At 52.9% G+C, this 16305-nt stretch overlaps 1 protein-coding gene and 1 long non-coding RNA gene across 7 annotated transcripts in view; one reads left to right on the top strand and one right to left on the bottom strand.

Moving 5' to 3' along the window:
* The window catches only part of EXD3 (exonuclease 3'-5' domain containing 3), a 72705-nt gene extending 57045 nt beyond the window's left edge, over positions 1-15660 (top strand). For all 6 annotated transcript variants that reach the window (XM_072984569.2, XM_078382641.1, XM_072984567.2 and 3 more), the window contains 2 exons: positions 10330-10426; positions 15264-15660. In XM_072984569.2, the coding sequence (XP_072840670.2) occupies positions 10330-10426; positions 15264-15553 (387 nt within the window). In that variant the 3' untranslated portion in view covers positions 15554-15660. The remainder of the gene's footprint in view (positions 1-10329; positions 10427-15263) is intronic.
* LOC144585112 (uncharacterized) lies at positions 10687-13190 on the bottom strand. The gene is made up of 2 exons (XR_013539617.1): positions 13016-13190; positions 10687-10851 (listed from the first exon to the last, which is right to left on the bottom strand). It is a non-coding gene; the product is annotated as an uncharacterized LOC144585112 (long non-coding RNA).
* Positions 15661-16305: the final 645 nt, after the last annotated feature.

The raw sequence follows: 16305 nt of genomic DNA on the forward strand, positions 1-16305 counted from the left end.
CTCCCAGGGCCTTCTGTCAGAAGCAAAGGCTTCCTCTCATGGGGGGGGGGAGGAAGGGGCCAACCGGGCACAGACAGAAGCCCTGGGAAATCTTGTGCGCGCATACAGGCAGGCGAGGGGAGGAGAGACTATCGCCATGAATCTGAAAGGTCTCTGGTTGGAGAAGCGCCTTTGGAAACCCTTGTGATGTATTCTGTGTGTGTTGGTTGACTAGAAATACAGCTGCCTTGAGGTCAGTAGAGGAAGGAAGCCCTATAGATGGAGTTAATCCATACGAAGAAGTTTGCAAACCTCCACTTTGAACGGAGCTCTTGATCGGAGTTCTAGAATACGAAAGGAGACGAAAAGAGAGACGGTGCCCCACCTGCGGGCGTCTTGTTTGTCAGAGAGGGGTATCAATTGAGGAAGGAGGTAGAAGGGAAGAACGGAGAGCCAGCGGCCTTCTGTTGCTTCTTCGCCTCGTACGCCTCCCCCGTGCGAGTCAAAGAAGCAAACCGCACACGGCACCCGAAACCAGAGAGTGTTAAAATCCTCCTAAAATCATTGCTCTTTCTTGAAAAGGAAAAGAAAAAAAAATAGAGATAGACCCATACAGAAGTAACGCTGCTCAGAGAGCAGCTGGGAACATCTGGGGTGCAGCCCTGGCGAGCAAAGTAAGGTTGCGTTTTCCAGCAAAGCTTGCTTCTAGCTTCTCGGGAATGGTGGCGATGGTGGGGCAAGCTTGGGGGGGTTGTTACCAAAGGGAAAGAGGCCCACGAGACCATAACTTAGGATGAAGGAAACAGGGGAAGAGAAAAGCTTAGGAAATCCTTTTGGACTACAGCCTCCAGAGTGCTTCGGTGAGAGATTCTGCGCTTTGTAGTCCCATCATTAAGGTCATTGATCCAAGTTGCGATGCATCGCTTTCCATCACCCTTTATTCTTAGCACAGAAAGTCCTGCGAAGAGCCAAAGCCGCCGGGTTTCCCGACGTCTGAGCATCTTTAGACCCCCTCCGTCCATGAGATTTCAGATGTTAGGCAGAAATTATTGAACGCCTTCACTGAGAGAGGCCCGGGCAGTTAAGGGAGCATCCTTTCCAGAGGCTGAATCTCTGGCTCTTTAGCCGATTAAATCCATTTCACGTTCCTGAAACGCCAAGGTCAGGCGGAGTCGTCGAGAGATACCGAAGGGAGTATCTCGCAAAACAACGACAGCAAACACCCCCCCGCCCCGATGTTTTAATAAACCGAAGTGGCTGCTCCCGGCTGGAAAGCGAGGTTTATCTGTAATGTTTTCATGTTTGTTTCTTCGCCAGAAGCAAAACTAAGACAGAAGGCCCTCACTTTCTCCCTCTGACTGGTTCAGAACTGGCCTCCGCCCATTTAAGCTTTTATCAGCTACAAGATTGATGGACTCATCTGCGAGTTTAAATTAAAAGAGGCAGCCTTGAAATGAGGAGAAATAAAGGCACTGCGGGTTGGGTGTTCATTGTGCTAGCCAAAAAAACACCGAGGACTTCCAGCCACTCTGGATTTCAGCTGGTCGATGTATATTACAGAAATATTTAGAAGCTTTTCCAAATGCTTTCCCTGCAGATCTCCTTGACGGGCTTCCGAAGATTCCCCAGCTGGCCATCCTTGCAGGGAGCTTGTTGCCCTCGGAGAGACCTGGGATTTTTTAAGCAGGTTCCATGGAGCCTCTGTGTTTAGTTGCAGTTTACCTTCGAGTGCCAGGCAGGGATGAGCTGTGGCTTTCTTACATTCACATGGGGCTTCCCTGGAGGGTCCGTCTGTTGGTTTTGCTTCTTTTGAAGCACTTGTTCCTTTTTCTTTTTTAAAAAACCTCACCTGCCCTTTTGGCTCCCAGCGGGGGCCTCCTTTCTTCCCTTTTGTCTTGCCCAGGGCAAGGGGGTGGGAGAGGAAGGGAGTCTTCTGGGTGGAGGAAGTTGTTTACTCGCACAACAGCCGCACGCCTTCCCCATGTGCCCCTCGCCCCCCCCGTGTCCATTTGCAGAGCTGTGGCAGTTCATAAAACCAGCCTGCTTACCCCTTGGGGGAGAGGGTGGGATCCCCAGGTACAGCAAAAAAAAAAAAAAAAAAAGACAAACGGTCCCTTTGAAGGGCCATCCGGTGGGAAAGAGCTTACAGGAGAGAGGAAGGGGGCTTGGGGGGGGGCTGGATGTTGCCCATCATCCCCGGGAAGGAGCGCTTGGCACCAGCCATGCCCACTCACAGCCTTTCCCAGCCCAATAAGCCGCACTTTGACTCAAGCGAGCGGCCCTTTCGGTTTAAATTATTAAAATCGTGTTTAAATCTTCATCTGTGCCTATGAATTAGCCTTTGCAATGTGAAATGGCCCGCTCCCAATTATTCAAGCTGTTGAAAGCAGATTTGAAATTTTCTAGTGTGTTTTTTCTCTCCCCCCCCCCACTTGTGTATATTTTAGTTGCTTGAAATGGGCGTGTTGCTTTGTGCTCTCTGCAGGACGTAGTGTGTTGGTCATAAGGGCTAGAAACTTGTTACTTCTTTTGAAAAAAAAAGAGTAGACCTTTGGTCTAGATGGCCGGGGTATAAATCTAAATAAATAAGTAAGTATGTGGTCATAAGGGCTAGAAACTTGTTTACTTCTTTTTAAAACGGAACAGGTGGTATCTGTGGGAGCAGGAGTCAGACCCCTTCTGTTTAGCAGAGTTAATGAAAGACCAGCAGTGATGCCGTGAGACTCCTCTGTAGCCACTGATTTAAATTAGACAAATTAACGAAGGGGGAGGCTCTGTCAGTGGCTGACCTTCACAGAGGCTGTGTTGGAACCTCCCGGTCCAGGAGAAGTCTACCTTGGAATCTGAGCTACAGGTAGTGTTTTCATTCTAAACCTTTTACTGTATACCAGAAAAAGAATAAAGACACAGTTGGGTTGTGTGTTTGTAAACACGTTTCAGCTTTCTGTTACAATGTAGAATTGCTTGGTCAAGAAGTAGCGAAAATAAGTAAATAAGTGAAAAGCAGGAAACAAAGAAGTAACTAGAGGGTTCAACCCAACCTCTGTGTTTCAGCCTCTGAGCAGGGTGTGTGTGGATGTATCTCTCTCCCCCCCCCCATGTGAGTAGTGCAGTGCAGTGTGTTTGTACTGTGGCCAGCTCTCGTCCAGCACCAGAATCGCGATAGTGCCAGGCAGAGAAGGGATTATAACAACCCGCAGGCCGCTACCAAGAAGGTCCTGCTGGACTGTGGGTATCACACTGAATGTTGAGAGTCATTCCATGCTACCAGGAGCCTGTTATGTTTTTTTTGGGGGGGGGGGGCAGGAACAACCCACCCCTCCGACCTGAAGGGCCCTGTGCGAATTTGTTGCCTTTTGCCTCCTGACCCAACGAAAGCATTGTTGTTAAGCCCAAATGTAAGGCAGCCAGGCTGCCTCTCGGTTCAAGGAAGCATCAGAAGTTCCTCTCTCTCTTTTTTTGGACAAAAAAATGTTTCCCAGAATGCCCTGCTCAAGAGCATTTATTTGTAAAGTGCAAAAAGCAGCCGCGGTGGCCGCAGAAGGAGACGAGGAAGGGAGCCGGATCGACGTAAACAGTGGCAGTAGGTTAGGAAGCCGTGGCGTCTCCTGGTTCTCCCTTTTAACCCATTCCCCCGCCTCCCACAAGCCGTTGGTTTCTTTGGGATCTCTGCTCACCCCCCCAGGGCAAAGGGAGGGTGTCCTTCCCACTGACACAGCGGGAGTGGGAGATGATGAAATGCACTGGCTTATTTGGAGTGCCAGGACACGCACACACGGGCAAAAAGCCTATTACATTGCCCGTTTGAAGCAATTTAAGGCTGCGCTCTCTTTGTCCTTTAGGACACGTCCATTACCCTTGTCTCTTTCCTTTTCTCTAAGGACCTCAAGGCCTGCATTGCTTTAATCCACATTTTATCCTTCCCGGGTTAAACTCCCAGTGCGCTTTCACGGCTTTTGGGGGGGTGGGAACCAGGTCTCCTAAGCCTCCTCCAGTACTCTGGACCCGGGCAGGATGACCTCTGGACTTTTTACAACCTCCCAGTTTGCAAAGTTGGGGCACTGTTCCTGTCTCCCTTCTCTTCACACCCTTGTGAGGTCCGGAGCCGGGAGTCATCCGTTTCTCTTGGGGGGGGGGAGCAGGGTCACAGGCCAAGATGGGAATCCGTGACTTCCCATCAGACTCGCTTAGCCCTTGCACTGGGCTACCTCGGTCACTAAACATCTCTGACGGTGCAACACACCAATAAGACCCTTTTCTTTCAACATACGCTGAAATGTGCCGACTTGGTGGACACTGAAAGCAAATGATCTCTTGCGTCTTGCACTTCTTAATGGCCGTTTGTGATCCCGCAAGGTGGGACGGGGCGCACCTCTGTTCTCTTCTCCCCCCGGGCAATTTCCCATCGCTCAGAAGTTTCCTTGCCCTGTTGTACGGTGTCATCAGACCTGTTTATGGATTCTTTTCATTCTTCTGACAACTTTTGACAAGGTCAGGTTCCCACAATATCCGCTCGGATCGAGTGGCGCTGCTCCGCCCGTTGTGTAGGAACAAGGCGGGTTTAGGAAGGGGACCCACCATATCTCTGTTCACAGGATCACATCTTCTGGGGATGGAAGCACGGGTAGGATAAAGTCCCACAGCAAATGTATTGCTCTCATTTCGAATCTCCCAGATGGCCGAAGGGTGAGGACAGACCAGATGCTTAACCCCCCAGACCCAGAAGTCTCCTCTCCTTTTCTTAGGCATAGGGGCCCGCCTTGACCCACCACCTCAGCTTCCTTCCCACCGAGCCCAGGGCTAGCTCAGCCCTCACCCTTGCCATTCATTGTGTATTACTTGTATTTTTATAAAAACGTTTCCATTTAAAGCCGGATAGCTATGCCTAGCCATTTACATGTTTGCTCCTATTTCATTTTAAATAGTACTTGCAAATTTATATATATACTTAATCGGTTTTAAAGCTGCTCCAGGAGAGAGGAAGAGTGTCGGTAATCACATGGGCACTAGCCCGTCCGTGCTGAACACACCACAATATTTTAATTCCAAAGAGAAGAAAACCTCTAGACTGGTAGCTTTCCTTTCCAAGCTTGTCCCAGAAGAGGGGAAGGCATTTTTAGACATGCCAAGAGAGTGCGTCCAAGCATGACAGGCGTGCTACTGTGCTTTTCCCTTGTGATCAAGGTGCTGTTTCTCTGCCTCGCCTACCCATTCCTAGAAGAGGCTGCTTACTGTGTGGCTCTGTGATTTTTGGGTCGCTGGCCTTGCCCTTTTTTCCAGCCCGTTTGTTCTGCAGGTGGGGCAGTTTATGTGACTAGCAGTTCCGGGAGTTAGATCACGCGTTCCCTTCTAGTGCATGAACTGGAGGAGTCTCCCTGTGGAAACTGTTCGTGACATCCTGGGCTTTCCTTCTTCCAGTCAGGAGTCTTGTGTCCAGAAACATCACTCGCCCAGCAGCGCAATGAGCTTTTCTGACTTGTAAAACTGGAAACTTGCTTCTCTCCTCCAAGGTGGAGGATTGGGGCCAGGTGGCATGTCTCCCGGTGCTTTCCTGGACCACCTCCAGCGTTCTCTGGCCTGGGGCTCTGCCTCTCGAGGCGGGCAGGCAGGGAGAAGGCTGCTGGGTGGCCCAGATTTACCTTGAAAGGACCCGCCAGCCGGTTCCCCACCCAGCCCCCAAACCTCCCGCTAGCAGGCCTCCGGCGAGGGCCCCACACCAGGATCAGAGGGAGCGGGTGAGGGCGTGGACTGCCACAGCCCTTGCGCCCGCGTCTCCCTGGGCATAGGGAGAAATCCACATCCAGTGGGCATTGCATCTCCTGTGGCTTATAAAATGCTTATTTGTTAACCCCAGAATGGCCAGCCTTCACTTCCCTTATGCCTCTTTTTCTCTTGAGCTCAGTAAGCCGCTGAATTTCTAAAAGGCAGATTTTAACCGTATCGGTTTTTTTAAAAGTGCAGCTATGTCAGAAGCCCATCAGTTACTGAACACCTGCCAGAGAGAAAGAGAGAGAAGGTCCTTGCCCGCCTGCAGAAGGACAGCAAGGGAAGAAACCAGCCTGGCCTACTGTGGTGGGGAGTTCCACAGTCTGTTTCTTTCTTTATTGCTGTCCTGGAGTGGAGGGGGACGGTAACAAAGTGGTGTCGCTTTAGGCAGGGCTATGCAGAGAGTTTTGCAGCTGGGGGGGGGGAATTTTGAACCAGGCCGAGGATCTTGGCAACAGCTTCTGGCATCATGACCCTCTAAGGATCTCACCCAGCCTTGCCTTCTCTGCCAGGGTGCAACTTCCCAAGGCTAAGCAGGAGTGTGTGTGTGTGTGTGTGTGTCTGTGTGTGTGTGTGTGTGTGTTTGTGGGCCCCCCAGGCGATGCCACTTCTCCTCTTGTGACAGCCACCCAGGGAGTCACTAGGGCAGCCCGAGACGTAGGAGGGTGTCGTAGGGGGGAGGAAAGGACGCAGCCCAGAGAATCGGTATTTTCCTTGAGGCTTCCAAATCATTGTGGTCCCCGATAGGACGGTTTTTGTTTTCCAAAGATTAGCCAATGCCCCGGCGAACCTTATCAACCCCTAGTGGGGCACACGATAGGCAAAGCATCGCCTCTCTAAAAATGTTTGGGAGAGGCTCAGAAAAATGCACCTTTCTTTTTTAAAAACACGGCCCTGGAGAAGAGCAAAACAGGGAGGACCGGCGTGCAGAATTAGCGCCGTCCGGGAGCCGCTCTGCACGTAAGAAAGGGAATGGCCTTCGCCCGGGTAACCCCGAGGTGCCCCTGTTGTGGAGGGGTGGGGGGTAGATGCTTCTCAATGGCCTTGGGTCCAGAACCTCCCTCCCCATACCTACTACCTTGGATGGCACTGGCCAGTCCTGGGGGAGAGACTCTTTTTCACACACACCCCCATTCCCCATGTCTGTCGCTGCTGGTCAGGCATGCCACTGCGGGAGTGAATTTCCTGCTAACGAATCGAATCCTTCAGCGCTGTCCCCCCCCCCTCCCCACCGCTGCCAGAGGGACAAACTTTGGAACGTCAAAAGAGGGCAGCCGGCTGCCAGTCTGAGCGAGCCCGAGGCTGGTAGCCGTCGCCCAGGTGAGCACGCCCTGGAGGCCGAGGAGGAGGAGGACGATGAAGACGAGGCACCCTCCTGTGGTTCCCACGCTCGGGCAAACCTTGCCAGCTCACCCTGAGTCACTGCCAAATCCCAGACAGGCTTCCCCCCCCCCTTCTGCCTCCTGAGAAACGGAACTTGGCTGCCACCCTCCAGAAGCGCAGCCCTTGACAGAGCGCAGGAGTCACACCGGGCCTCGGTTCCCACGGCCCAGCCTTTCCCAGGCTGGGAGAGTGAGCCAGGATGCCTCTGCAGGCGGGCGGGCGGGCAAGCAGAGGGAGGAAGTGCAGCCAGGCCGTCCCCATCCCTGGATCAACACCCGAGGGTCGCTCCGGGCCGGCCTGGCCCACCGTTCCGATTTTTCTGACCGTTGTCTGGCAGGGTGCTCCTGAATTCTCACCCAGGCGTAGGGGGGCTTGGAGGAAATCAAGGGCCCTTTCTCCCCATCAAGGATCTAGTCCTGATGTTCGCAATTCTGACTGCCGGAATGATTTGGACAAGGACTGGGGAATGCCCTGGAAGTCCAAGGAATGTCTGTCTGTCTGTCTACCTACCTACATACCTACCTATCTAACTGGATCTATCTATTAATCTGTTTATTTCAATGAATCTCTCTCCAGTTTTCCTGCCAACCCATCCATTGTTTCTCCTTCTCCCCCCCCAGACCCAACCACTCTGATGGACAGCTGATGGGTCCCAGGACTATGTTGGGTGCCCCTGGCTAAGAGGGGTGGGGCAGGCCCCGGGGGTCTCTTCCCATCAACCCCCCTCCACCTGCACCCCACAAACATGGCCTGTGCAAAGGTCATGCCAGCTGGCAAGTCCTCGGCTGGTGCCACCCCTCGGCGCTCGTTCAGCCGGGCCCAACCCTCCCAGAGGAAAAAGATTTTTCTCATCGGAACAAGGGAGGCTGTGTGTCATCCGCATTACATGCCCTCCGAAGCCTTCCCAGGGAGCTTGGCGGCGCGCGCCACCTCTCTCCTCGGCGCTCCCCGGTGCGGCTCGCCTGTAATCCGAGTGGGACGGGTCTCTCCTGTGAAAGGGAAAAAAATCAATTTCTTCTGTCATGTTCCCATGGCTTCTTCTACCCCTTCTTTGCAGCGCCTCCCAAAAGAACTGTACTTGGGCTTTTTTTGGGGGGGGGTTGCGCATGTGTGCACAGGAGTAAAGCTGGAGATGGTGTTTTTGCCAAGCATGTGTCTCATACAGTGTTTGCCTTGACTTAGCAGCAAAAGGAACAGCCAAGGGAGGGGGGTGCTGCAAACCTCAAAAAAACCCCACCCCCCCAACATACAAACCCTTGATAGATAGATCTTCAGGGCATTGGCGACACTGGGGAATTCACTGGGGTAAGGGAGGCGCGATAGAGCCAAAATATCTGTTGAATCTGCAGCCTGGTCAGTCTGCATCCCTTTCATTCCTTTTGCTTTCGGCATGCTTGCTGTTGTCAGCCAGTGGCGTAGGATTGATCCTCACCTCCTTTATAGGGTTGGGGTGACAAAGGCAAGCAAGCAGAGAGCCCTTTGAGCATTTGACGTGGGCTGCGGAGATGCTTTATTGGACAGACAGAGACCTTGATGACGAGTCTTCCCTATAAGAGTGGGGTGATGGCCGGATTGTGATCCGAACATATCAGAGGAACGGCAAGATTTTAAAGGATGGTGTCCAGGATCATTTCCTCTTCCGTCTTTTCCTTTGCTAAGCTGCGTTGGGTTCTTTTCAGGAGGAGCGGGCATTCAAAATATTTTAATTGCATTAAATAAATTAATGCTTTGAACTGGGCAGAAGTTTGGTTAAGACCTAAGCAGGGCAGTCTCCTTCCGGAGTTTGGGGAGGCTGCTGGTGCATTTTCAGTCCAGCTGAGGGTGTCCCCCAGCAGGACTCGGGGGGCGCAGAATCACAAGGGGAAAATGTTGAACTTTGGGTGGCCACAGAGGAATTTTAGCTCCCGTGGAGGTGGATGTGACCCCCTGGGTGTTAACCCTGCTGTGAAAGACCAGGGCCCCAATCCCTGGCTTCCGTGGGGCGAAAGAAAGGGCCCCCTTTGCCAGAGGGGTGTTGGGTGAAAGCATGAATGCCAAGCCACCCTCGGCCTGGAGTTGCTGACACAGAGGAACCGAGGATAGCCGCGCTGGCTGCCCTTTGTCCTTGGTACATTGGGACAATAAACTTTATGAGGCCGAGAGGCAAGGAGACCGGTGGGTGATTCAGCCCGGAGCTGGCTTGGTGTGTAGTGTTCAGTGCAAAGGGTTCAAGACGCATTGCTGGCAGCCCCTCAAGTTCGTTAGATGTGCCCTGTGAATGACTAATTGCAGATCCCCAGGGAAATGGGTGCCTCTGCCTTGTTTATTTTATCAGGGCACCCTCACAAAGGAAACGGGGGGGGGCTCATAAAAGGCTATTTTGCCAGGGTTTGGTGGCGTGGCCTTGGAGTGCCACGGAACCCCCTTCCCAAACCCGCCCCCCAGCATGTGCAAAGCTTGGCGCTTTTATCAGAGAATCTCAAAGGCCATTTCTTTCCAAAGAGAAACAAGCCACCTCCCGTAGGTTCGCACGCGGCTGACGGACCTGATTCGGCTGGTGTGCAAAGAGAACGAGGCCGGACTTTGCCACCCAGGTCCTTGGTGGGCACTGCCTTTGCAGGACCTCAGCTGCTGGACTCAAGGAGAGGGCTTGGCCAGGCTCTTGGGCTTGCAAGACCTGAGCGGCAGGAACCAAGGCCCTAAAGTTCTGGTCTTCCTCCTCTCCTGGGCGCTCCCAGGCATTCCTGGGAAGTAAGTCATCTTTCTCACTCGACACACAAAGACACTAAAATCTCTGTGGCGGCTGTCAAAGCTGTGCAGGGACCTTCCCGCCCTTCTTCCCCGGAGATGGATGAAACTCTCGAGGAGACCTTAACATGGGTGGCAGTCCCTCCCCGGGTGGTGGGCCTCTGAGGTGGAGTTTCCAAACTTTCTCTCTTTGGGTGAGAAATTCCAGGAGCCCTTTGGGGGCGCTTTGGCTGACGTTCTTGCTGTTCAAGGAGCTTCTCCCAACCCTGGGTGGTGGAGAGAGGGGCCTGATCCACCGTCCATAGCTGGGGTGGATGTGCAGCTCCCTTGTTGCAGAGCGATAGCAACGGGGGGGGGGGCCAAGAGCACAGGGAAATATCCCTTTTGGGGGAGGCGGGGAAGGTTTGTCAGAGGGAATGGGGAACGAAACTGCAAAAAAATCACAGCCGTGTCTCCCCTGTTCTGTCTGGCCAGGCCTGCAACTGCAATCAGTACCTGAAGATCCCTAAGGAGGAGATGGTGCAAATGATGAAAGAGTCGGGCCCCTTGAAGGCGGAAGACGCTCCTTCAGGTAATATGGAGGGATGAAATCTGGGGGTGGGGGGTGGGATGGGGAGCATGCTCAAAAGCTGCATCCGGTTGAGGATCTTCCGGTCTGCCATTCATCCGTCCTTTTAAAAACTCCTGGCAGGCTCCTAGTCCTGATGGAGGAAGAGGTCGGCCTTAAAGCATCTTCATCAAGGCCCAGAGCTTGTAAGGGAAAAGATGCAGGGAACAGAGAGGCCTGCAATTAGCGTCTTTTTGAAGTAACAAGAATGCAGCGAGGTTACATTTTGGAAGTAGTGAATTAAGGAGGAGCAAAGTTACTTCAACAGGGATTTAAAAAAAACAATGATGGTGGGCGTTGCCGTTGTCCTGCGCCTCCGAGCGGCCTTCGAAAATCAGAGGCGAATTTGATCCTGCTTCCCAGGGTCCCGCCACAGGAACAGAGCAGCGCTAGGAATACGGACAGAAGAATAGGCATTGATTTTGGATAGGCTTCTCTTTCCAAAGGATGAAATGGATTTTTCTGTTTAATGGAATGCAGACCAAAACAAACCCTCGCATACCGAAGTTTCCACGTGAGACCTCTCTATAGTAAAGGCACTCATGCTCACATTTCTCTGTAGGGTTAAATGTTAATGATAGGGTTATTTATTTCCCGTATATTCTCCGTTTCTCCCAGATGTGGAACTTAAAGCAGCGATGGTATTTTTCACCACAACCAAATAATTCCTTTATTTCAGGGCCTTACTCTCCCACCCCGCCACCTCCATCACAAAATGACCCCCCCACACACACACACACACCTTTTAGCAAATATGGTACGGAAACAGGCGGTTTCCCCCGCTTTCTCCTGGTGAGAGAGGCTGGGTTTGACAGACCCAAGACTTTCCCCTTCAGCCTCCCCCCCCCTCAAGGCTCCTTCTTCGGTGCCTGCCCCCAGGACTGACCCAGCTGGTTAGACAAGTTTCTCACAGAGAAAGGGGTTGGGAAAGGAAAGAGAAGAGAGACAGAGAGGCTCTGATTTCCCCCCCCCCTTTACTTTCTCCTTCTTCCCCCCCCCTCAAAAAAAGAATAAGAAAATAAAAGGGGAAAAAAAAACTCCAGCCACGAAATCTTTTTTTTTCATGTGGCTCTGTGGAACAAGGGTGGAAGCAAAGGACCTCTCCGAGGTCCAAGATGCCGGGGTGGACGTGGGGTCGCCGTCCTTGACTTATCACTTGTCACTGGTTTGGGGGTTTCAGGATCGTCCTGCCAAATGGGGGGACTCTTCCTGCACCGCCCGCCACCGCATTTTCTGTGGGTTTGTTCCACGGCGTGGCTTTAACATTAAGAGGCCCTCCTGGACCTTTGGCCTCCCTTCGGTTCTCGTCTTTCCGGTCAAGGCCAGCTCCATTTCGGGCAGCGGACGCTGGAAGGGGCTGGACGGGCTGCCGTATGACAGCCTGAGAGGGCCGTGGCAGCAGCCCACGCTGCCAAGCCAGTCTCGGTGGCACTGGGTTTGTGGTGGCTGCCACTGGGGAAAAGATAACCTTTCCCCGTGGTGTTTCTGTCTGAAATCCCCCTCCCAGGCCTTTTCTTTACTTCGCCCCCCCTTTCTTTTTTATTTACGATGATGATAACAGCTCGCATGTTATTAAAAGGACAATTAATCGTTGTATAATTACTCATTTGAATTTTCCACCTAAGGCGGCCTGCAGGTTTTTTCCCAGGCTTCCCGCTCCTTATGCCTTTCTCCTGGAGGAGGATCTGAGCCAGCCTGCTTCCTTTCTGGCCTCCCGTTGCCAGGAACGGTTGACAAGCCCCGACAGATCTCTCTCTCGTCTTGGGCTAGGATTCCTGCTTTGGTGGTCCGGAGGAAAAGCCCTGCGCCCGGGGCTGGGCTCGGCGAAACTAGGCGGGAGAGAGCCCAGGCCTCTCCGGCCTTTTCCTCGGAGGGTGTGTGTGTGTATCTCCTAGCTCAGCTTTGCAAAGAAGTGTGTAGGGAAGTCCAGTGGCCAACAGATGATGTTAGTAGCCCCCTTTGCTCAGGCAGAAAACTAAGTGGATATGGCTCTGTGGGAGAGGTATAGAGAAAAGCCTGCAGGCAGAGGGTCCGCACAGGAGCTCAGAGGCTGAGGGTGGGTTTGGGAAGGAAGTCTCAGGCCGGCACCCCTTCCATGACCATGGGGCAGCCCCTCTCTCTGTCTCGGTCTGCTTCGGCTGGACCTTCTGCAGCCGGACTTGAGCCAGGCAGAGTTGGTGCACCATCTCAAGAGGCCCCCAGCGGTGCCTGGCTGCTGCGCAGTTTAGACCCCGATCTTACTGGGGTCTAAACCTGCTCCCCCCACTTGTTCGATTCCCGCATCTGGGCTGGAGAGAAAGACCCCTTTCTCTTCTTCCTTCCCCACTTCCCTCTCTCGGTTGTCTCTTGAATCATGCCCCATTGTGACAAGATGTAGCCGGGAGGTGGGGGAAAAACCTCTCTGGATACCCCCCCAAAGCAAACCCACAGAAATAGCCCTATGGGTGGAACCAAGCAGCCAGACCCCCCTCCTCTAGGGCTTTGGAAGTCCATCATCCTGCTCCGTCGCCCTTATCTGAACGCGCACGATAACCGGGAGTAATCTTGAGTCACCTGTAACCTGGGGGAGGCCGTGGACTTGTTGTCTTTCTCAGACTTGTAACTCCTCTTATCGGGCGTGATCTCTGGCCGAGGAAACGGTTCTCAGGAACCTTTGTACTCCAAGAATGTTCTGGGGTGTGGATTCGGAGCGCGGGCAAAGGTCTTGTGTGTGTGTGTGTCGTTTACCCCCCCCCCTCCACCAGCAGAGCCTCCCTGCCCTCCCTCACCAGGACCTGGATCACGAGGAGTGGCACCCAGCGTTCCCCCCCCCCCCAATCTTCTGGGAACCTGAACTTCCATGCAAATTTGTCGTTCTCCCTCAGATTCCCAGCCATCCGGGTTGGGGAGGGTGTATGGCGTGGCTTGAATGTGCACTGAATTTGATGAAAAGTCTCCAAAACTGGAACTGGTATCTTTTTTCCAGCGGGTGGGGAGGTTGATGTAGAATGTCAGTCAGTCTGGGAGGGGTTCCTATGGCCGGCGAGGTTACCTGTCCCCTTTTCCCCCTGGTCAGAAGAGTCCGCAAGAGATGAGATCTAAGCAATTAGGTGCAAAGCAGGGCTTCCTTGCCTAATCAGTGCTGGTGGCAGACATCCGTCTGTGGAGAAGTAGATTACCTTTAGGAGAACAGGGACACTTCGGTTCATATAATGAAATAAAAACTAATCATCATATTTAGATGATGCATATGAATTATGGTTTAGCTACAAACTGCTAACCAAGCCATTAAGGGTCTGCCCAGCAGCAGTGTAGATGATTGTGAGTTTAACCTTGCATCCCTCTCAGCTTGGTTTCTCCTTCCTTCCTTCCTTCTGTTCATCATCACCTTCCTTCCTTCCTTCCTTCCTTCCTTCCTTCCTTCCTTCCTTCCATGCATCATCATTTATTTCCTTCCTTCCTTCCATGCATCATCATTTATTTCCTTCCTTCCTTCTGTTCATCATGAGCTCCTTCCTTCCTTCCTTCCTTCCTTCCTTCCTTCCTTCCTTCCTTCCTTCCTTCCTTCCTTCCATCCATCCATCCATCCATCCATCCAACCTGACAGCTCATACTGAATTGTGAATATGGTTCTAAAAAGTCCCACATCAGTAGGACTATATATGTGTAATTTTTTTATTTTTTAGATAAGAATAGTTAGGGTAATGAGGGAATCCAAATCACTGTTACTGGGGGGAAAGTCTTGGGGGGGGTGTTGCAGATTTTTAAAATTTGTTCTGGGAGGGGAAGAGAAGCCCCCCCCTAAGAATCTTGGACTCCCACTCTTGTGACCCATGAAAAGGGCTGCAAACTGTCCCTCTCACTTCAAAGCAACCAGCTTTCCCCTGAGGGGTTTGAACCACCCCCACCCCACCCCACCCCACCGCCTGTTCAGTCTCAGCCCCCTCCCCTGCTTGCCACTGCCCCACTGCCCCCTCCGTGCCCTCCTCGGATGCCTGTCCAAGACCTCCACCCATTTTAAAAGGCCACCCGGGTGGGGGCACTGCCTGCAGAGGACCACCAAGGCATTTTGTGCAGAAAGGACCCTGGGGGGCCCAGTGCCCCCCCAAGAGACAAAAAGGGGTCTTCTTTCAGAAAGGAAGCTGATTCCAGGGGGCAAAGAATGAACTTCGAGGCGACGGCTTCAGGGAAGAATTGCCTGTCTCGGGATTCCACGAAAGGAGAGTGTCTTATGGGTGGGTGGAGAGATGAGCCAGCCGGTCCCCCAAGCTTGGGAAGGTTCCTTTCTTCACAGGACAGTTCCAGAATCCCCCAGCCAGGATTAAAGCCCCTGCCAGAGACCTAGAAACCCCCCCCCCTTTCAGCAAAGCATCTCTCTCTCTCTCTCTCTCTGGAAATGAACAAGAAGGAGGTTTCGATCCACCTGAAGAAAACTTCCCCAAGAATCAGAACCTGTTCATCAGTGGAATTGATTGTCTCATGGGGAGGGGGGGGCGGCGTGCACTGGACCCTCCTGCCTTGAAGGTGTTGAAACAGAGCCTGGAATGATGCCCCCCCATGCCCAGGAACCGTCAACAGACTAGCGTCCAGGGATTCTTACAGAGAGACAGTGTTCAGCCCCTCTCCGGACCCCTTGCCTCACGAGAAGTGGCACTCAGGGGGGAAAGGACCCCACCCCAAAGAGGACCAGAGAAGGCTAGACCAGTACCCTCCCCCCCCAAAGACAAAGCCGCCAGCCGCCGTCCTCCACTGGGCCTAGCGGCTTCAGTGGCAGAAGCCAGCCGCATGGGCAAACGCTAAGTCTTGGACTTCTCTTCCTCAGGCGAACCCCCAGCCAGCGGTTCCCATCGGAGCGCCGAAGGGGCGACTCTGGCTGACCGCCCAAGCTTGGCCAAGGAATCGGCGCTCCTGCTGCTGCCCAGCGGTAACCCCTTGAGGATCGAGGCCGTCCCACCAGGCGTTTTGCTCAAGGAGGACCTGGACTACTTCTACGGCTGCAGCCGGTGTGGCAAAGTGTTTTGGGAAGGGTCCCACTTCGGGCGGCTGGTCTCCCAGTTCCAGGAGGTGCTGGATGTCTCGGAAAGCAGCCGGAGCCTCTACAATCCGGCCTGAGCACGGTTCACGGAGGGACTTGAAGGGGTCCTGAGCTGTAATCTGCAGCCGCCCATGTTGAAACAAATAAGTAAATAGATTGTGCTCTCTTGAAGGAGTCACACCGCTGTCTGTTTCAAGGTGTTTATTTTATTTTATTTTATTGGTTTTTGCTTTACCCCACTCTTCTTGCACCGGAGCGCAGGGAAGAAACTCAAGAAGAATCTTGGGGGACATTTTCCTCTTGCAATTCGCCGGCTCTCCACTCACGCATGACGAGGCTTAAAACCCATCTCCTCTAGGAGACCGACTTTTAATCCTCTCATGTCTCCTTGTTTCTTTCTGCTCTCCTTCTGAGCTAGCCCAGGAGAGAGGTGATTAAATGTCTGAAATGGGGGAGCAGAGTTTTAGATCCCCTTTGGACAATGTTCTCTGGGTCCCGCTGCTTCGTGCCTGGAAATAATTCAGATTTTAATCGTATCAGTTTTTCTTGGCACTCCCCACCTCCTCAGGCGTCTTGTTCCTTATTCCAGGTTGCTTCCGGAAAGGATCAAGGCTCTCCCTTAATCTGAGTAATTCCCTTGGAGAGCTGAGTGGAGCTTAGATGTGGCCGCACGACAGCTGCCCGTCCGGAGTTGGGCTACTGGGCCAATACTGAGCAGAGGTGACTTTAGGCCAAGAGAAAGGATGGGAGGAAGCTGGCATTCCCATACACACCCCACATCTGCTATCTAAGATCTAATTTTAACTAGAGATGCTGCAGGACTGCTTTT

The sequence above is a fragment of the Pogona vitticeps genome, chromosome ZW-PAR, assembly GCF_051106095.1.
Source record: "Pogona vitticeps strain Pit_001003342236 chromosome ZW-PAR, PviZW2.1, whole genome shotgun sequence".
NCBI classification, from domain to species: domain Eukaryota; kingdom Metazoa; phylum Chordata; class Lepidosauria; order Squamata; family Agamidae; genus Pogona; species Pogona vitticeps.